Below are 21,789 nucleotides of genomic sequence, written 5' to 3'. Positions count from 1 at the left end.
TGCATTTAGTTTACTTTAAGACCTACTTTTTTTTTAGTTTTCATTTCAACATTTTTAAACTCAGGTAGTTTTATAGGAAAAAAAACCTACCCAATGAATAGTAAACCATTTACATCCCTTAAAATAACTTCTGATCTTGATCAAAAGGCATGTTTGTGCAGAATCCTGCAGCCTTTTCTGATGTGACATTTACAAGATGAAAGTGAAGAGCTGGTCTAAAGAGCTGGGGCGACTGTATCAGCTAGAAAATCATGTAAAAATCCGAGGTGTTTATCAATGTGGAACCAGAGATTTCAATTCCAGCTTTGCAAGAAGGGAACAAAGGCAAGGACATTCTTCCAGTACAGTGTTTTACTGGCTCCACCTGCATCTCAGGAGCAAGCTTCTCCTACCTTGTAAGTCAAAAAGGGAAACCTCATGGATCTCTCTCTCTCTCTCTCTCTGCAGTACCTCTAATAGCCCGCCTCCTGAATATGTAGATGCAGGTGAGCAATTCCTTGGTTCCTTCCTTAGTATCTAAGGACAGTCTGGTTGTTCTTATCTTGAATATACAATGAGCCTCAGGAAAAAAAAATTAGTGTTCACAAGGAAAGGAAAATTGGTGGCAGGAGCATAGCCTGGCTGGGCACTTCTGACTTGCGTCTAATCACTGATGAAACAGTGATCGGCTTGTGAAGTGTGGCTTAGGTTTTGTTTGTTTGGTTTTTGTACAGTAAAGTACACAAATCTTAAGTACATAGCTTGAATACATTTTAGAAAATTAACATACTTACATAACCACTGCTCAGATTAACATACAGAGTATTACCCATGGCCCCCTTTCTAGTCATATGGGTAGTTTTTGTTTCTTAAAACAACTACCACCACCCACTGTCACTAGGTTGGGTTTCTGAACAATAATCAGAAAGTCTGGCTCAAATGAAGAATACAAGAAGTAACTGGGAATCCCAGGGGCAACACCTAGTGTATTTCATCAGGCAGTAAACGTTTCCATTTCTGTGGGACAGAATTACTCCCACACTCTGATACATCCTTTTCTTTTTTTTTTTTTTTTAGCCCTATTGTCAAAGAAGAGACACCTTTAAAAGAAAATAGATTTCCAAATCAGCTCCTATCTGTATGAAGTAAAGCACTGCTGAGAAAGGAAGAGGTTATGGAAGGGAGTGAAAGACGGGGCAGTGCTAGTTCTGCCTCCCCGCAAGGTTGCTCTGAGAGACTTTGTCCCAAACAGATTTCTCCAAGGGTTCGCCAAAGATGGGGGGTGGGGAGGGGTGGCGCCTGCAAATGGGGGGGATCAATCATGAAAAAGATTCCAGCCTGCGACACCAGTGCCACCACAGCTGGCCAGTTCTGGTGCTGGTCAGTCCCAAACTGGGGACAAGCTGTGAGGACAGCACTTTAAGTTTCCACTAGTAAAATGGGCCTTTCAGAACCATCCCTTGCCAATCATGAAGGAATGGTCTGAGGGTCAGTGAACGTGTCCACATGAAACTACACCACATTTGAAACATGAAATCTGAAGCCTTAAAGTAGGAATGGAAAACTCCAGTGCCTTGGGGTCAGGCAGGTAATTTAAGGAGTACAGCTGGCCAGCAGGGTAGCAGCTGTGCACACTGGAGCAGGAGTGGCAGGTCTAAGGGGTTGGATACTGGGACATCTGTTGATTGTCACCACATGGAGAATGTAGGCTCAAGGAAGCAATATCTTTGTTTTTCTCAAGAGCAACCAGGAAGACATTTTCATGTGAAATAATGTAATTCTAAAAATTTGACAGGGAATCTAGTTTAAAAGAAGGGTAACACTGTGGGCCAAATAAAACACGTCAGCAGGGGAATGTAACCCAGAGACAGAGTTCTCAACCACAGGTCAGGACATCCTGGCCTTCTGGTCCAGGGTTCTCAATCTTTATTTCCATCCCATCCTCCTACAGGGATTAGACACGTGCCCCTGGATAGCAGTGGCTTGCTGCGGCAAATAAGAGACACACACTCTGGGCTGAAAATTGCTAAAGTCCAACATCCTTTTCTGTTGTTTGTTTTTAAACAAATTATGAAACCGAGGTCCAGGGAGGAAGAGTGATTTCATCAAGTCCACACAGTGAGGGTGGTGAAGCCTCCCTACTCCCGTGTCCACCATCCGCTGCCTGACCCCTCCCTTGTGGACACAGGTCAGGGTCAGGAGGTGAGAGCAGAGGCGGCAGGAGGCTGGGCCTCATCTCATCAACCTGGAGATTCTGGTTGCCCCAAATGGCCCTCTTACCCCACAAGCCCAAGGTTCCCTGCTGCCAGAGGCTACTGGAGGAGCCTGGGAGGGCCTGTGTTCCTCACCTGCACATCCAGGTTTTTTCGAGAGGAGGCAGGTGTGTTGGCATAAGAGCTGATGGAGGAGCTGGTGTTGATGTCATCAGTGCTGAGGTTGTCTATGGTGTCGCTGATGCCGCTGCTGACGGAGCTGCTGTCGTCCCAGCTGCCAAGACAAACACACATCCTGAGCACCAAAACCTCAGGCTGTTCCAGCTCAGGCTGATGACACAGACAGACAAACACCATCCCCGAAAAGATCCAATCTATGCCATGAAGCCCCGGACAAAGCTCTTTTGCCTCAGATGTGACTCATCTCCACATCAATCACTGCTGTCTGGGATTGGAAGCTGGGTGAAGAGGCTGACAGATACCTTCCCCAAACTAAGTGCTTCCATAGCAGGGGTGGCTACAGACACTACCCATGTCCTACCCCATCCTCAACTTCATCCTGAGAATTTTATGGAAACCAATTTGTTCCTTCCCAGGCCTAGTGGCAGAGTAGGGGCATTGAGTCTGGGGACTAGAGCTAAAAGCATGCAGGGAAGGACTCCGCAGCAGGCACCTGTCGGGTCAGAGGGCAGAGCTGCTGTATGACTTCTGCAGACTTCACTCCTGGAATGAAACGCCGAGCGAGGGAGAGCGGCAACAGTTAGGAGAAACCTGTCAACTTGGTTAGCAGCTCTAACTCTAATAATATCCCCAAATACATCTAAAATAGATGTTCTTCATTTCCCAACCCTCCAACCGAATGAGGTCAGTCCCAAGCTGCCTAAGTCCAGTCTCCTAGCAATGGTTCTTTCTTTCTTTTTTCTTTTGTACCATCTCCCCACCTGCCAATACCACCACCACATTTAATCCAGCACCCAGTCCTATCACCTTGCTTCCAAAACATATCCAAATGTGCAGTTCTCTGCCCCCACTGCCACCCTGCAGTTCATGGTGCGGTCAATGCTGCCTGGATTACTGCTAAAAGGCCAGCTGGTCTCTGTGGTCTGCTTCTGCTCCCTAATGGTCCATCCGCCCGCAGCAGTCAGAATATCCTGTCACTTTACTGCTTAATACCCTTGAGTTGTTTCTCAGGTAATTAAGAGTCCAAACTCTCTATATGGCCCCTCAAGACCCTCTGAGCTTGCCTCCTACCCCAGTCCTGTTTTGCACCCCTCTCCATTGCGAGTGGCTCTGATCACATGCACTTCTGTTCCTTCTAAGCCAAGATTGCTCTCTTTGAGGCTTTCTGTTGGTTGTCCCTCTTTCTGAACACTTGCCCCTGCCTCCTCTCATCTTTCAGATCTCAGCTGAAGTGTTACCTTCTCAGGAAAACCACCCCACCAGCCATCAAGCCTGTCACACTCTGTCACGTCACCCTGTTGCATTTACTCATTTGTTTGCTGTGGGGTAGCAGATATGTAGCAAGTGCTCAATAAATACTTGCTAATCGAGGGCTGGGCACAGTGGCTCATGCCTGTAATCCCAGCACTTTGGGAAGCCAAGGCGGGTGGATCACCTGAGGTCAGGAGTTCGAGACCAGCCTGGCCAACATGGTGAAACCCCATCTCTACTAAAAGTACACAAAAATTAGCCGGGCGTGGTGGCACATGCCTATAATCCCAGCTACTTGGGAAGCTGAGGCAGGATGATTGCTTGAACCCGGGAGGCAGAGGTTGCAGTGAGCTGAGATCACATGACTGCACTCCAGCCTGGGCAACAGAGTAAGACTCTGTCTCAAAAACAAACAAACAAACAAACAAAAAACAAAAAAAAACTTGCTGATCGAAACTTACAGAAGTGAGAAGTCAGGTAGACAATAAAGCAGAATTCCAAGATCAGTGTGACACTACTCTAATTGACCTATAGGGGAAAAGGGTAAGTATTATTGTTTTTCTATTGTACAGGCAGAGAAAGTGAGGCTTAGAAAAAAATAGATACCCTGTACAAGGTCAGAGGGCTAGGAAGAGACAGAGTGGATCTTGATCGAGCCATTCTGATTCCAGAACCAACTACCCTCTTTACTGTGACTGCAGACAGTTTTGTATTATGTCAATTCTCAGCACACACCAGATGTGACACAGCCCACTTTCTCAGGAGGAAGCCAGGCTTGGGAGGCCAGGCAGCCTGGTTAAAGGCCGCTCAGCCAGGAGTGGCAGGTCTGATACCAAAGCATTGACTTAACCTCATCATTCTACCACTCAGTCTTCCACAGTCTTGCTGAAAGCCCTACAAAGTGGCAGCGTGGAACCTGGGAAATGCTGAGTGGTTGAGATTTTGAAAGCCAACAGAACATCTGCCACACACACACATAACCCCAAAGTTCTAGTTCATTCCAGCAGCTTGGAAGATACCTGCCTGTACATCTTGAGCTCTGCTGATCAGGCAGGAAGACAAAGGCTTACTAAAAACCTGTTTTCATCACCTTCTCCTTCAACACTATTTGGCTTCCAAAACCCAACCTGGAACATCGCACAGAAATGCGGGGGAATGTGAGGGTGGTCCCAAGGTGGGAGGATGAGGCAGGGAGAGTGAGGGCTCAAAAGGGGCTTATTGTGAATGAATCCACAAGGGTCCAGCAGCTCTGGAACTCTGCACACTTCACTCCTGTAATTCTACTTCTTGTGCCCAGCCCTCCATCCTGTTCCAAATTCTTCCTTTAAGGCTTTCTTCAAATACTCCAGCCCACCCACATCATCTCCTACTTTAAATTCCTACATAGCGTCACACATTTCTATTTGCTTCTATACACTCTTACACAGTTTTCTAGCTATTCTCTATACAAAGGGCTGTCCTATCTTCCAAACATATGCAGGGGCCTGCTTAGCGATAACAACTAAGTGCTTATCATGATCAGGCATTGTGCTGGGTACTTTAAATATATTGTTATAGGTTTCTCCAGTCCTCATATCATACCTGCAAGGTAGGTATCATCCTGCCCATTTTACAAATGAAGAAATAGAGGCTGAAAGAATAAGTACGCTGACCGATGTCATTCAGGGTTGGAACTGGGTTTAAAAAGCAAATGTCTAATTGCAAAATATGTAGTCCTTCTAGTCTGTGTCATGCTGCCTTCTGTAGCAACAACGGCTGTTCCCTGAGCCTGTGCCACATGCCAAACTATTCAACATTTGCACATACTCTCCTAGTCACTCTTAAGGGTGTTTCATAATGAAGAAACTGAGGCCGTGAGGACTGAGGGGCAATGCTGCAGCAACGTCAAGTTCATTCGGTGGACCACGTGCCTTCCATCTCCAAAGACACAGTCTGTGCTCCTTAAATACCTCCTGACGAACTCAATGTGCAGAGGCAAGACAGAGCAAGTTTCTGGTGCAAACTCGCCACCAGTAGTGGATTCTAAGCCCAGCTCCCTGCCCAACGATTCTTTGCAGGGTCACAGCTTCTGTGCCTGTTTCACCTAGGCTGGTAACCACAGGAGGATCTGATTGGGAAAGCATGGCGTCACAGATGGAAAAGGACTCAAATTTGTTCTAGTGATTAAAAGAAAATCCCATGTGTCTTTTCTTGCATCTGCTCTTTGGGGTTAGGAATTTAATGTATCTAAAATTTCTCATAATTTGATGAACAAGAAAGGGGAATGGTGGGAGAGGACCGTGGCTGGCAGGGAGGAAGGAGAGCAGTTGTAACAGATGCTCATGAATCCAAGTCCCAGATTTTGTGCTTTGAAATTGTAACCTTTCTTCCCCGATGTCCTTTCAACACCAAGATAATATTCCGGAGGGGCATGTGGCCCTCGATACACAGGATTCTTCCCATATCAGTGCCTGGAGCACTGGGTGCTTACCCTGAGTTGACAGGAAGCCTTTGTAACTGAGCCACCCAGAAGAGGGGAAGCCAGGGATCTAATCCATGGGTGGGAGTGGGGGACACTTATGACAAGGATGAAGGGCAGTGACACAAGGGAAGGCCACAATGAGCAAGGGCAGCCTCGATATTTGCCAGAGCTGTCTGTGGCCAGAAACCAAAGCTGCCCCTGCAGCTGGAAAACCAGCCATGTCTCCTTTGCTTCTGGGTCTCTGGGATACTGGCAAGTTCATCTTGACATAAAGTCACTTAGTTCTAACTTGTCCTTTTCCATTCAGGGTACAAATGATCAGGAGCCACCAAGATTAGTTCAGTGAGTTAGCAGATGTATTCTGAGGAAAACCAGTTCCACCAGATGCTCTGTGATAAGAATGTTGCCCTAAGAAGGGAATGTGGAATCTCCTGCCTTGTTGGAGATTCACACTGTAAACAGTACATCAACATTTTAACAGCTGTGAAGTCCAGTAAAGATCACTATAACTTTGCCTAAAGGAGCATTCCCCAAACTTATGTGACTACACAGGAAAAGCTGAGAAGAATGAAGCACACACACACAAAAAAAAAGCGAAAATGAAGAAAAATGCAATAGAGCCTAGAGCTGCCAGTGGCTACTTGATTTTCACTTCCCTGAGAAGGAAGCTGGCACAGTGGGAAGCAGAGCTGAGAGGGATGGAAGTGTGCCTTTGACATCGCTTGAGTGCCCATATCCAGCCATACTGAAAGCCAGAAGCACCCCTGGGAGATCCAGCCATGAGAAATAGTAAATTCCTTTCTTTCGCTTTTTGTCACTTGGCATACTCATGCTAACTAATGGGGAAGCGTAACTTGTTTGTAAAATAACTCCAGATATGTGGTTGAGAGTCAGATGGGAAAAATGTGGAAAGCATGCAGAATTCACTCAGGCAGTAAGGACACTGGTTGAATCTAATCAAGTGACAAAGGAAATTAGGTACAACCTGGGATGAGGCACAAAACTCCACTGACCCAAATCGGGCAATAAATGTTGAAAGCAGTTACAAAAAGTGATTAAGATAGCAACTTGAAAGGAACCTAGAGAATTCGTGTTTACTATGTGGTGAAATGAAATTCCAGAGAAGTGGCTTGGGGACCTCGATAACACAGCAGAAAGAACTACAGTGTACTCAGCTATGATTCTGGAACCATCATTCCTGGAAGAGGATTGGACCATTCCTGTGTCCTGGTCCTGAAACGGTCGGAGAAAAACCATATGATGGCGCTGAGCCCACCTGAGATGATAAACCGACTACCCTTATTTCAGAGTGTGTGATTTTAAATCTGGGAAAGGTTTAAAAAGATGAAAAAGAATGATGAAGTAAATCATAATATTAAGATTAAGGCTTTGTGATCATTGGGTTAATCAGTATGTATTTATAACATTTAAAAGAATACACAGCATATAACAGGATCTGACAAAACAGTCTTGTGATTTCAATTTGAAATGACTATTGATTTTTTACTTGAGACTTTTAAGCTGAAATGTTTAAGAATTGGATTACGGTTGTAAAAAGAATTGAAATGTTTATGAAAATAATTTATGACATTTGTAACTTTAATTTATTTGATTTGCAAGAGTTGCTTAAGTGCTTAGAAAGATTTTGCTTGTTTGGCTGGGAAATCTACCCTGTCAGACATCTGAAGAGCTTAAGGAAACCAGGTATGTTAAATTTACGAATGCAGTCTAAAATATTTCAGAAAATTTAATTATCCAAGCTTTCAAACAGCACTAATTTTGTAGGTAAGTGTAATCTGTTGCCTGAATAAAGTACTAATTGACAACAAGTGAAAATGATCTTAATTTATGAATAAAATACTTGTTTTATAGATGTGATTTCTAAGAAAATCTAGATATAAAACCAAAAACTTCGATTAAATATTAAATCCTAGTTAACCCTAAGAAGTTATTTTTGGGCACAAAAGCACTCTTAAAAATAAGATATTTTTTAAAGTATTAAAGCAGGTTTCATCTTTTGAATGAATCAATGATTTTTATATGAATGACTAGAAGAATAAATGAACCCACGATGGCATCTTCTCTCCTCACCAGTTTTTGCCACTCCAGTTCACCTTCACTCTACACAATAAAACTTTCAAAGCAGCTCCAAAATTGCTCTGAAAATGTTGGTGGAGATAGCATTGTGTTTGACAACCTTGGGAAATAAGCAAAACAACCCCAGGGCCTCCTCCTGGAAACTAACAGGAATATGGGACACAGAGCTTCGCTGGTTTCCCTATCTTTTTGGTTTTTTAATAATTTTAAGACAGCCTATCACAGATATACCTGACTTCTTTGGCTGAAACATCTAGAGAAATGGCTAGAAGATACTTCCATTGATTCATCAGAACAATCAACACAAAAGCATGATTTCCTAGCCAGATCACAGTCATGTACCTTTTTCTCCACCAATGAAATGCCCTACATTGGTCAAGTCAGATAAGAACATAACTGGAGTTATAAGTGATCAGATTTTAAAATAACCTTCACATATTTTTAGCCAATGTATAGGTGGAAGGAATTTTATGAAACATTTTCTATGTTTCTTCTCATAAACTCAACATTTTTAGACCCTTAGCCAAGGGCTTTGAATTCACTTGTTCATCTTATCCATTGAGCCACTGCCCCTGTGTGCCAGGCACTGTGCAAGGCGGTGGGGATACAGTGAGAACTCAGAGTTTTCCCTGCCTTGACCATAAATCCAGTAGACATAACAGACAAGAACATAGCTTAGACACAAATGAAAACATAAAATAGGGAGATGAGCAAAGGGCACCAAGTGGAAACAACACTGGTTCCAAACATCATTTCTATAGCCTCCCATATCTCTTAAAGCCACCAGCCAAGTTGGAGCACAAAGAGCTCTTCTGGCAGTGTTCCAAAGCCCGGGCCCACCACGCTTTTAGCTATGTTGCTTTCTTCTTCAACACATGGACACGCCAAGGGCCAGGAGCAAGGAGAGCCAGGCCTTTGCTCCAGGCTTCCACAGAACTACCACCGGTGAGGGTTCAGACAAGACACATCCTCTCCAGGCCCCAGTCTTCTCTTCTTTATAATGGAGTAGCTGGACTAAGCCATCCCAAAGGTTCCTTTCCAACGGACGTCCTTTACATTTATGCTCAGAGAAAAGTTGGTACAAAGGCAAGTGGGCACACTGGAGTTCTCCACGCTGAATGGTCTCCCCTCATTCAGTAAAAGCTGCCAAACAGGTAACTCCATTTTCTAATGTCTGGGCTTTTTCATTGCTGATGCTGATTTCACCTGTCAGATTATTTTTAGGTAGCCCTGAGTTAGCGGCCCTTTTTAGACAGAAGTATGTTCTCTTATTTGATACAATCCCCATGGGAGCCTTTCAGTTCACATGTGCTACCTGCTTGGTCCTGCAATTTGAGTTTGCAAACTCTGGTATAGAGGCGTTACAACTCAACTCACAATAGAGTGTCTGAACCAGACCATGCTATTTATCCAAAGAAAGAGGATGCAATCTTGCCTAATACTTAAAGCCACCATTGACAGCGTTACCAAATATGCCAGGCACTGTAGTAGGCACATTATTTATATTATTCCACTCCCAGTTTCCCCCGGATGGAAAGGAGACTTAGGACGCAGAGCTCATCAGAAGGATGAGATTCAAACCACGGCAGAATGACTGCAAGCAGCCTTCCAGCTCATCTGAAAGATGGCAGTGTCTTATAGATTGTAGCGCACAGCTATAGTACATACAGATCAGCTTTGAAATCTGTTAACTAGCTTAATCAAAAAGAACCTCCATCTACCAGCAGCCACCAAGTGTATCAAGAACAGACCCCATTTTGGCCAACATGTAGCCTTTTAACCAGAATCAAGGCTCTCACAGCCTCAGCCTCAGCTGTTTCTCTACTACCTCTTGGAGAAATACAGATGTGAAGGGAAAAGCCTCTACAAAAGTAACCAGAAAATCCATTCAAACATGGAAGGGCCCATTAAACCACGAGATCCAGTTTCAGTCTTAGAAGGGATGCTGACATCACCGTGTCAGGAATCCAAATGCCACTCAGAGGGCTTAAAGCACAATTTTAACAACCCCAAGACAAGCGATTTGCTATGAAAAAATGCAGGTGAAAGAAGCATAAATTATTTCAGCTTCACACATCTATTTTGCTCCACTGTTGTGAGGAGTGAGAATTCCACAGAACTGAGAAAGTAAACCAGACTTCACTGGGACCCCTGAGAAACTATATTTAATATAGGCAAATTTTTAATATCAAGCTCTTCCAGAGAGGTATCTAAAAGGAGCAAGAATCTGTAATGGTCCTGAATTAATGTGATATGATATTTACAATTTCATCTCTCACAAAGCAAAAAAGCAAAATAGAATCCCAAGGTTCCAGGGATGATTAAACAGATTTTTCCACTAGGATATACACACCCTTGCTTTCAGCAAAAGACTCCAGGAGGAGGAGTTATTGAAGGATCTGGAGGGAGGATCATTACACCTTTCAAATGAACTCCCTGTGAGATAATGTTGTTTATTCAAGGGAAAGACATGCTACATGATGCTGTAAAAAAATCAGATTGCAGATATATATTAGTTCCTCTCTACTTACTAATAAAACCACAGCCGGTGAGCAGAGATGAGGTTCTCTAACTACGGTTCTGAAAAGCAGTCTTCACAAAGCAAGGATCCTAATCCTCCCCAAACTCCAAAGGCTGGGTCTGCTTCCAGGAGGCCCTTACTGTCCTTGGAAACAGTCTGGGCCAGCCCCCGCCCCTCTGTCTGCCTCTTTCTAGGTGACTAAGCTCACACTGCGCAGCTGTGACCAGCTGCATCCAGGACTTACCTGCTCAATTTTCCAGTTCTGCTCCAGAATCAAGGCAGAGCCCATTTACAGGGCTGGCCCATGCCCCCCGCCAGACAGCTGCATTCAGTTGCAAAAAAGTCCAGACTGGTGGAACTCGTTTTCTGGCTATTGTTCAAGGCAATTGTTCCCGTGAAACCCCAGGGCCCGAGCGGAACGAGATCCTTTGGTGTGGATGAGTGAGCAAGCCTAACTGTAGGCTTAGTAGTAACCCCTGGGGAAGAGAAAGGGTTTGGCTACCTACATTTCCCACCAAACAGGTATGTTAACTATTTCCTCCCCAGGAGGTTTTCTCTGGAGCATCATCTCCTCTAACTATTGCTGGGGCCTGTTAAGAAAATCCACCTTCAAAGAATGAAGCAGGGCTCCTGCAGGGTCTTACCTTTTGTAGTCTATGTGGAAAGCATAATAATAGCCAACTTTAATCGACATTTACAGTTGTCAGCCCCTGTGCTAACTGCACTACATACATTATTTCAGTTAATCCTCCAAGCTCTGATAAAAATAATCACCAACACTTATTAATGGTTTGCTATGTGTCAGGCTCTGTTGTTATGTAACGTATGTTCTCCCAGTTACTGTTAGATAAATATTAACACTATACCCATTTTACAGATGAGGCAATTGAGGATTGGAGAAATAGTCCCATGGGTCATACAACTAAGAAATGTTGAGGCTGAGATTTAAACACAGACACATGAGTGTTCAACCATCGCATTTATTTATTCATTTTACACATTTTAATGAACACTCATCATGTGTTCATTAGACTTTGAAGGACTTCAAAGTTTCCCACACCAAAGAAGATACAGTTACTTGAATTAAAACTATAAGCAAGCTGGCCAGGCACGATGGCTCACGCCTGTAATCCCGGCACTTTGGGAGGCCGAGGCGGGTGGATCACGAGGTCAGGAGATCGAGACCATCCTGGCTAACACAGTGAAACCCCTTCTCTACTAAGAATACAAAAAATTAGCCAGGTATGGTGGCGGGCACCTGTAGTCCTAGCTACTCGGGAGGCTGAGACAGGAGAATGGCGTGAACCTGGGAGGCAGAGCTTGCAGTGAGACGAGATTGCACCACTGAACTCCAGCCTGGGTGACAGAGTGAGACTCTGTCTCAAAAAAAATAAAAATAAAAAATAAATTTAAAAAAAAACTATAAGCAAGCCACCTGTCTCTGGACTACAGCTCTGGGACCAGCTTACATAGTTTGCAGTTCTGGTGCAAGATGATCCAGAGCCTAAGCTTCAATTAATGCAAGGACAGAATGTAGTCACTAACCCCAGCAAATTTAGTCTCATCTAGTACCACTAATACCAGGAGGCTCCAAATGGAGGGACCACAGCTCTGCAGAGAAAATGAAAATAGGTCTGTGTTTGAATTCTGGCTCTGCCATCTCCTTATCAGGGCACCTTTACCTCCTGGGTGGCACTGTGCTAATAACATCCAGTTATCATAATCATTTTGGTGGGACCAAATCAGGTAGCCTAAGTACAGCTCTCCATGTATATGGGAGAGAGTCCATGCATGTCAGTTGCAGTACAGGATCCAGGGAAGCTGCAAGGACTGCAGGAAGGAGATGCAGGCCTACATTCTCAAACAGATGATTAAGTTCTAGTGTAAGAACTTGCTTCTTACTGCCATAAATGGATAGTGTCCTAGGGGAGAAGCAACGTCTACAGACGGTGCCAGGTGCAAGGCCAGTGATTTGAGGTGGAGAGAGGAAAACACAAACCGCATAAAAAAGGCTCCAAGGGGATTTAGCAGCCATCAGGCTTGAGTTTCACCCCACCGCACCTTTGTCCCATTTTGGTAACTCATTCCTTGACAAGTAGGTGGTCCCCTGAGTAAGCATGAAATTTTTCCCTTTGGCTTCAGGAGCTTGGTCGGGTTAGAAAGCCTGGAGCTTTGGTCCGGATGCCTTCGACCCTCATTGTTACACTAGGCACCAGCGTGTCTGCTGACCTCAGCTACACAAAGCCCTCTCTCCTTCAAGGCTCCTCTGGAGAGGGCTGCTTACCCTTGGGCCACTGCCGGCTGGCTTTTGCCAAGGATATCAACAAACTCATCCTAGTTTTCTGTTTACCAGAAGATATATTTCCCCTAAACATCAACAGAGTTCAGCATATTATAGCAAATGAAAATAACAGTAAACATTTATACAAGGTGAAAAGTTTTAATAATAGGTTCCAGATACCATGCTAAGCACCAACCCCTAAACACCTCTCCACTTTCTTATCAGGCACAAACTACTAATGCCCCCTTTGGATAGATGTGGAAACTGAAGCTTAGAGAGGCTATGTGACCTGCCCAAGGTGCCAGGGCTAACAAACAGAGCTGGATTTGAATACAGATCTGCCTGATTCTGAAACCCAAGCTTTTTAAAATCACATTGACTCAATGTTAAGAACAGAGGTAAAGATGCATTTAAATAGATCATGGTCTTATAAGAACTCAGAACTTCCAACTGTTATTCAAAATACACAGGACACTTTAATGCAATCAAGTTACTTTTAAAACATCTCAAAGAAATTAAAGGAAAGGGGATGGGGGACAAATCCCAGACAGGGCATTGGCCAGCTGTCTTAAAACTAAGTAGAATGGGACAGGAGTTCAATACCCCCATAGTCTCCCTCCCTCCAACCCTCCACTAAGCTCCCAATATATCTTAGGGATGTGGGAACCTGAATGCACAAAACAGAACCACAGTTGCCCCAGGGCAGCCAAGGGAGGCGGCTATCTCCCAAAAACAGGCTGGCCTCATTTTGCAGTTTGTCAAGGACTTGCCCTTAAGCTCTCTCTTTCTTGGGGTAAGAGGAAAGCGAAGGGACCTCAGGTCAAGATTTCTACAGCCCAAGAGAAGCTCAGCTTTAGCTAATTAGGCACCTCCAGCACACATGTGAACAGCTAGCGCCAATAGCTTTGGTCAGCATTAATATGCTGGGTGTAGATCTTCTCCCTCCAAGACTCCATACATTCAGCGTCTTAAGAAGCAGACCCAGAGTTCCAGGGCACAGCCTCAGCAGCCCAAGGCCAGCTCCAAGGTCACTGGCCTTTCCTGATTTGACCTTCACTTGGGATCAAGTCTTCCTGAACCAGGTACAAACTAAAGCTCCAGCCTGATCCATCCAGCAGCCCCGGAGCCTCAAGATCACAGAACTCCCAGCTAGGTCCTACTGCCAAAGCAGGGCTGCTTCTTAATACACAGCCCTCTTCCTTCCAGAAACAAGCTGAATCCGAGAAGCCCAGGCAGGCTGTGCTGCTAGCATCCTGTGTATTTCGGTGAGTCCTCCACAACAAAGTACGCCCTTCATCCAGCTGAAGTCACATTTAAAATTAACAGGTAAAACCATTCCGAGCTCAGATGCCAAGCCCACCCAGGAAGGCATGGTGGTAGAGTGAACCTGGGTTCCAATCCCAGCTTTGCCTCTTATCAGCTGTGTAACCTTAATCAAGTTACTTAACCTCTCTTGGTTCCCACTGGTGATTTTCAAAATTGAATGTGATCTCCCTGGCTTTGCAATGAAATTGAATGACACAATGTCTGCTAGATGCTTGGCATGTGGTAGGTGGTCATGAACATTGTTTTCTTCTCCCCTTGTCTGGCTTAAAAACAGAAATGTGCTTCCCTGGGCAGCTCTATAGGTCATAAGGTAGCAAGAAAAGTCCTTATGCTTAAACCTCCCATGCCATCTCTCCTGGAGCCTAGTTTACTTACACACACACACACACACACACACACACCCAGTAATTTGCTGTATAAACACAACCACAAGTTCACCAGGATCCTTAAATTCCAAACAAAACCTCCAACTGCAAGTCTTTTTAATCAGGGCCCTCTGAACCACAAGCAGCCCTTGCTTGGGGCCACACTGCCTTTTTCCGGCTCACCCCTCTGTACTGCCCCCACCAGCTGAAAAGTCCGGAATAACGACTTAAGACAGCTAGGTGATCAACACCCAGATTTTCAGGCTCAGCAGCCTAATTTGATAAGACGGTTTGGAAAATATTGACATTACCCAAATGTCTAGGTGGACCCAGGACATTCGGGTAATGCCCCAGTTTCCTCTGAAACCATCAAGGTTAGAATCAATGGGGGCGGAAGAGGAGAAGAGGTGAATTTCCTGACCAGCAACCTTGCCCCCCGCCCCCTCCCGCCCCCACTCACACACCACCACATAGCTCACAGTGATTTAGGCAGCTGCACCACAGGCTGCTCCACCAGGCTTTTCAATACCGGCCAAGGAAGACAAGGCAGTACATGCACCACACCCACCCCCTGGCCCCAGAAATTTTAGAAAATCGTCCTACCTTGTAAGGTTCCTAGGCCAGAGCATTTCACTACATTGCGGCCCTTGGAGAACAGCGGACAAAGAAGCTGAATGAATCTCACAGGATGGCAAGTCCTTTAGCCAGCTGAGCCAGCCCACACTGGGCCAGGGAATCCCAGGCACCCAGCAACTCTGTAACTAAAGGACTAGCTAGCAGGGATCACCATTCCCCAGGCCAGGAAAGAAATCCGATCCCCCAACAAAATTAACCTCTGAAGTGCTGAAGGATTGAGAGGTCAGGCCTCAGTGCTGGTATCAAGTCAGCTGTGAAAAGTTTCAGCAAAGCAAAAGCTAACACCAAACTCTGAAACCATTACCGTAAAGCACTGAATGGAAGGGCCCTCCATGTGGTCCCAGGGGAGTTTGCAACAGCGGGTCAAATTGAAGAAAATCTAAGAATGAAAAACTACTTTAAATCCTCACAGACTGCACAGAAACATTGCAGAAAGTCATTCCAGCCCTAAGTGCTACTTTTAATGATGCAAAAATCATTGACTATAACATTTCTTAGCTCATTCCATTGACGTCTGAAGGCAAAGCATTTGATTGAAATGATTAGCCTACAGAGAGAATTTCTGAACCTAAAAAGGAAATGATACCTGTTTGTACAGTTAACAACGACACACATACATTATTTCCGGTGATGTCAATTTTGATGCAGTGCCAACAAAAATATGCACTAATTCCGCAGGCTACTTATTTCAAAAGAAAAAGAATCTCAGTCTAGGCATGGCTACATTAAACATTATGGTACAGAGGCTGGAAGGGGAGGTGGGTGGGAGAGAGTCCCAGCTCTGGGATGGGAAGGGGTTGCACGGACTAATCCCTATTAAAACCTGTAATCAAGGCACTCAGAAAGAACTATGTAAACAGATGCTATGAACAATGAACAACTGTATTACTACTGAGAACTCAAAAGCAAACTTATGTTATAGCCACAAGCTTTATTTGAAAACGAAGGATTAAGATGTTCTCCAAAACCCTGACTCCCTCTCCAAAAATCCTACCAGTTGGTTCCTGGTAGCTTTCAAAGACTTTCCCCAAGAAAGGCTCTCCCCCTGGCCAGGGTGGCCTCTCCAGTGGAAGCAGGGAGCGGGGGTTGTGGCCCTGGGGGATGGTTAGGGAAGGAAGCAGTAACTGGCTCCAAGCGAGGTCTCTGTGTGGTCAGCATTTGCTCAGCAAACAGAAGCTTTCAAAGTGGAATGAAGAGCCATTCCTCCCCCACTGAAAAGGGAGGGAATAAAAGATCTGCTCAAAGAGGAGAGGAGGGTCTGGTGGTGATTCCCAGGTGAATGAAAAAAAGATTGTAATCTCGAAGGAGTCCCAACCAAAGTTAATCATTCACATCTCATCCTTCAGGGCCCTCGTCCACTTGAAATACTGCTGAGGCATCTGCCGTAGGGAGTGGGAAGCAGAGGTGGGGGTGGGCAGTGGGTGAGTTTGAGGGAAGGAGTAGTGTCTAGATTTATTAAGACAAAAAAGTTGGGACAGACCCAAGTTCTGGCTGACAAGGATGCTTCAAACCACCCCTTACCTTCTATGCTGTCCCTGGAACTGACTGTATCTTTACGATATTACTTCTTTGAGAATCTGTCCAACATCCGAGTTAACTTGGGAATGGGATGGTGATTGTGTGTATGGAGACACACAGGCACATGGGCACAGATGCACACACACGCTCTAAAAAGTTTCCATTGTTTCCTCGCTCTAGGCAAACATAATAGGTAAACATTCTGATTTGTCATCAAGGTAAGCTAGGAAATGTTGATCTATTCATTTATTCATTCATCAACTACCATATTTATAAAGCATCTGCAATGTGGCAAGTGCTGTTCTAAGTGCAGAAGATACAAGCAGTCAACAAAATAGACCAAAAATCTCAACTCTAATGGAACTTAGCTTCAGTGGTAGAACTATAAAATAAATGAGACAAAATGTAAATTTTACAGTACATTAGCAATAAATGCTCGAGAGAACAACGTATTGTAAAGAAGAAGATGTGATTTGTCAAGGTGGGGTGTGGGAAATTTTACATGGGCTGGCTATGGCAGGTCTGCTGAGGGCATGGTTTTTATTACAAATCTAAAAGAAGTATGGGAGCTGGGTATCTGAATACCTGGGGATAAGGGACTTTCAAGAGAGGAAATGGTCAGTGCAAAGGCCCTGAGATAGTATACGACTTGCAATGCATTCCAAGAATGAGTGGCTGGAGCAGTGAGTGGTGAACCAAAGTGGGGTGAGGAGGGGGTCAGGCCAGAGAGTCCAAGGGTACAGTGAGAGAGGAGAGTGCCTAAATGGGGCCCTGCAAGTCAGCGTAAGCAGCTTGTCTTTTACTCTGAGGGAGAGAGGATACTGGTTAATAGATGGAGTTTCTTCTTTTTATAAAAGTTCATGTAAATGTACAACACTAAACATATCGTTTTGATTACACATGATTTTTACAGGGGTGAGTTTATTGTAGGAGACATAGTGCTTTAAGGAGGTCTTAGTTTTCTTTCTGTGGTTAAAAGAATCACACCTTTCATGTTAGAGGCTCTGAATTATTTGCAGCTACAGGTTCTAATTGAGTCAGGGTTTTCTCATGGTTTGAAAGATAATAATTAGCAGGGATAAGGGAGACCCAGGCAACGAGAGAGGAAAAGGGAAAGTAAACCAACTCCATGAGGGCAGATGCCCTTTGGCGCTTTTCAAGAGCCAGGATTGCTCTGTCATTTTTGACCCTTGCTTCTAAACAGGCCAAATTCCAAAGGGCTCCCAGAACTCATAACACTTTTCTCCATAGAAACAATGTTATCAGTGATGTTAAGGTTTCCAGGTTACTCACAGAGCCATCTATAAAACCAAGATGTAGTTGATGAACTCTACTCAGGTATCAAAGAGTAGAAGAAAACTTTATTCTTGGAACACAGTACATAATTAGACAAAACAGAAAACCACAAAGATAAATCTAAAAAGATGTTCACTTATTTCTAATGAGTATTTTATGAAAACAATGCTAGTGAAGACACTTCGTTCCTTTTCTTCCAACATATTCAACCCTCTTTCCTGGCTTTTCCCTGCAGGCTGAAAAATATATCACTAATCTCATCAAATCAAACAAAAACTTTTTTTTTTTTTTTTTTTTTACCTCATGCCCATATTCTCCTCCACTCCTTTGAGGTGTTTTCCTGTACTTCTCATGTTCCGTGATCCTTCAACCCACCAGGCAAGATGTTTGTTCCCACTACTCCACTGAGACCACTTTCTGTTTTCCCTGAGAACATCAATGGCTTCCTCCTTGCCAAAGCCAATGGTCAACTCTCTGTCCTTACCCTACTTGAGTTTTCAGCAGCAGGTAGCATCGACAGATTCTCCCTTCTTGAGTGGGCCTCATCCCGGGTTTCCATACTGTCATCTGTACCTGGTTCCTACCTCCCTAACTGCGCTTCTCAATCTCCTAGGCTCACCCTCCTCTTCACCTCTCCAGAACTCCAGGGCCTCCATCCCTGGACCCCTCCTCTTCTCTAACTATAACTTCTCACTAACTTCTAACTAAGTTATAACTACCACTTCTAACTAACTTCTTTTCCTGGGTGATCTCATCCATGGCTTCAAATACTAGGTGCAGGCAGACAACTCTAAAGTCTGTAATCTCTAGCCTGGCCCCTTTGTGTACCCAACACATCTGAAATCAAATTTACCTTACTCAAAACTATTGCTCCCAACTTCCAATGTGTCTGCACCCCCACTCCCAAAGTCTTCTGTATCTCAGAGTATGACTCTACATTAACAGTCCTAATTCTCTCCTTCCTTCTTGCCTCTCATGTAATCCATTAAGAAGGCCTTTTGCCTAGAGTCCCCAAATATACCTTGAACCCAATCACTACTGAACATCTGCAATAAGATAACCTTGGACCAAGATGCCATCATCTCTTTCCTACAACAGCCACCTCCCGGGTCGCTCAGCCTTCCCTCATGCCTTGCTAGGCTCCATCCTACACACCCCAGGGGCAGCAATCTTTCTCCAGTGTACAGCAGATTCTGTCACATTCCTGCTTAAAGCCCACTGATAGCTTCCCAGGGAACTTAGAATAAAATTCAAATTTGTTCCCTTGGCCTAGAAGCCCTGATGTGATCTGGCTTCTCCTCTTCATTACGTCCAAAGACAGGACCCACAAATGCACCAAGCTTCTTCCCACTTCCTAGGCCCTCGCACTGTGCCTCCTTTCTGGAATGCTCCTCCCCATGTCTCCCACTGGCGGCCCACTTCTCACGGGTCAGATGTTGGTTGAAACGGCACCTCCTCAGGGATTTCCTCTTAGACCCTGGCCCAATTCCATTCCACCATATGATTTTCTTCATGGCATCAACCAGTCAACACATTGTCTTTCAACAGTCTGTCTTTCCCTCAACACAGGGAGCTCCTCGAGCACAGGTGTACCGTTTGCCTTTGTTCTGAGCCATATCCTCCCAGTGCCTAGATCACTGCTGATGTGGTCCTGGATCAACCAAGCATAGGAGGACAAAATGGAACTGATTATTCCATGCAGTCTCCTGGGGACTGTGTAGTACTTCCAAGGACTTTAGTTCAATGGTTTTATTTGGTCACAGACCCACTTAGGGGCCCGTCTCTCCATAAGAAAAAAGATATACAAACAATATTTTACACAGAATTTCCAGGGACTCACTGATCCCCTGAATCCTGTCCATAAAGCCCAGGTTAAGCGCAGCTGCTTCTGAGTTTTGTAATACCACTTTAGTTTCACTTTTTTTTTTTTTTTTTTTTTTTGGAGATGGAATCTCACTCTGTTGCCCAGGCTGGAGTGCAGTGGGCCGATCTCAGCTCACTGCAACCTCCACCTCCCGGGTTCAAGCGATTCTCATGCCTCAGCCTCCCGAACAGCTGGGACTACAGGCATGCACCACCATTCCTGGTTAATTTTTGTATTTTTAGTAGAGACTGAGTTTCATCATGTTGGCCAGGCTGGTCTCAAACTCCTGATCTCAAGTGATCTGCCTGCCTTGGCCTCCCAAAGTGCTGGGATTACAGGAGTGAGCCACCACACCTGGCAGTTTCACTTTTATACTGACTTTTTGTTTCCTTAATTTGGGAATCAGTATTATACTCAATTCAGTGGCTTTCTTCTTGCTTGCTAGTAACAGAACAAAGAGAGGAAGGGAAGGGAGGGAGGGAGGAAGGAAAGCTCTCCTGGATGAATGAACAAGAAGGAAAACAGAAAGGTTTAAAAGAGGATCTGTGTGTATGGGACACATTAAAACATGTGACACACATCGCATTGCCTGGTGTGGAATTTTACTGGGTGTGATCTGCAACAGGCAGTGGGAAGGAGAGTCTTTAGCAAAGATTTTGAAGTACAGCAGTTAATACTAGGGAGTTTATTATTTTCAACAAGAATTATAGGAAACTAGGCAGCTTTGGGGTAGAAAATGAACAACATTCAACAAATAGTCAATGCAAAACCTTTGCCAGATACTAGACTGGACACTGAGAATATAAGGCGGAGGAAAAGGAAATGCCCCAGTCCTGACAGAGCTCTTTACATGGAGGAGACAAACAAGCAAAATCATTATGGATGTTACGGGGAAAGTGATGGCAGAAATAAACAGGGTGCTGTGAAAGAGAGTCACACAGGAAGCACTTACTTTAAATAGCGTGGTAGGGACAGGCCATTCCCAGGAAGTGACATTTAAAGGAAGACATGAAAGATGAGAGGGCACCAAGCAGCCATCAGAAGGAGAAAGCCAGGTGTTCCAGACGAAGGGGTTGGGGAGTGGAAGGGGGACGCATCAAGTGCAGAGACCAGAGGGAGAGTCTGGGTGTGCTGGAGGGGCTGAAAGGTGGTTACTATGTTTGAAGCTTAGTAAGTGGGTGTGGGGACATTAGTGGAAAAGAAAGACTATCCTCTGGAGAACTCTCAAACCATTAATAACAACTGATCCTAGAAAAGTATCAATAAAGAGCTTTGAAAGGTAGTCAGTGTGCCTCTGCATCTCCCCCCATTCCTTTTCCACTTCCTCTATTCTTTTCTGGGAATTAGGACCTAAAGGATAAGCAAGAGGGCCTCCCTTCCTGTTAATGTTCTTTTTCTTTTCTTTTCTATTTTTATTTTTTGGAGACAGAGTCTTGCTCTGTTGTTTAGGCTGGAGTGCAGTGGCACGATCTCAGCTCACTGCAACCTCCACCTCCCAGGTTCATGCAATTCTCATGCCTCAGCCTCCTGAGTAGCTGGCACCACGGGTGTGCGCCACCGCACCTGGCTAATTTTTTTTTTTTTTTTTTTTTTTTTTGTATTTTAGTAGACAGGGTTTTGCCATGTGGGCCAGGTTGGTCTTGAACTCCTGAGGTCAGGCAATCTGCCTTCCTTGGCCTCCCAAGGTGCTGGAATTACAGGCGTGAGTCACTGCGCCTGGCCCTATTCATGTTCTTATGCAGAATCTCTATTTCCACTGGGTCCAGGGAAGCAGGACCTCACTCTTTGCATTTACCCAGAT

At 44.7% G+C, this 21,789-nt stretch overlaps 1 protein-coding gene across 14 annotated transcripts in view; it reads right to left on the bottom strand.

Moving 5' to 3' along the window:
- Window positions 1-21,789, bottom strand: part of NAV2 (neuron navigator 2) — a 773,425-nt gene that overhangs the window by 83,155 nt on the left and 668,481 nt on the right. For 13 of the 14 annotated variants that reach the window (XR_008538002.2, XM_054662160.2, XM_508328.8 and 10 more), the window contains one exon: window positions 2,328-2,466. Coding sequence is in view for 13 of the 14 variants with exons in the window: in XM_054662160.2 (XP_054518135.1) it covers window positions 2,328-2,466 (139 nt within the window). In the remaining variant the exon portion in view is untranslated. Of the gene's footprint in view, window positions 1-2,327; window positions 2,467-15,277; window positions 19,751-21,789 lie in introns of those variants that run through there. The other variant, XM_009460076.5, reaches the window with a different exon arrangement.

This window comes from Pan troglodytes, chromosome 9 (assembly GCF_028858775.2).
Source record: "Pan troglodytes isolate AG18354 chromosome 9, NHGRI_mPanTro3-v2.0_pri, whole genome shotgun sequence".
NCBI classification, from domain to species: Eukaryota; Metazoa; Chordata; class Mammalia; order Primates; family Hominidae; genus Pan; species Pan troglodytes.
This window is presented reverse-complemented; position numbering and strand designations above follow the sequence as displayed.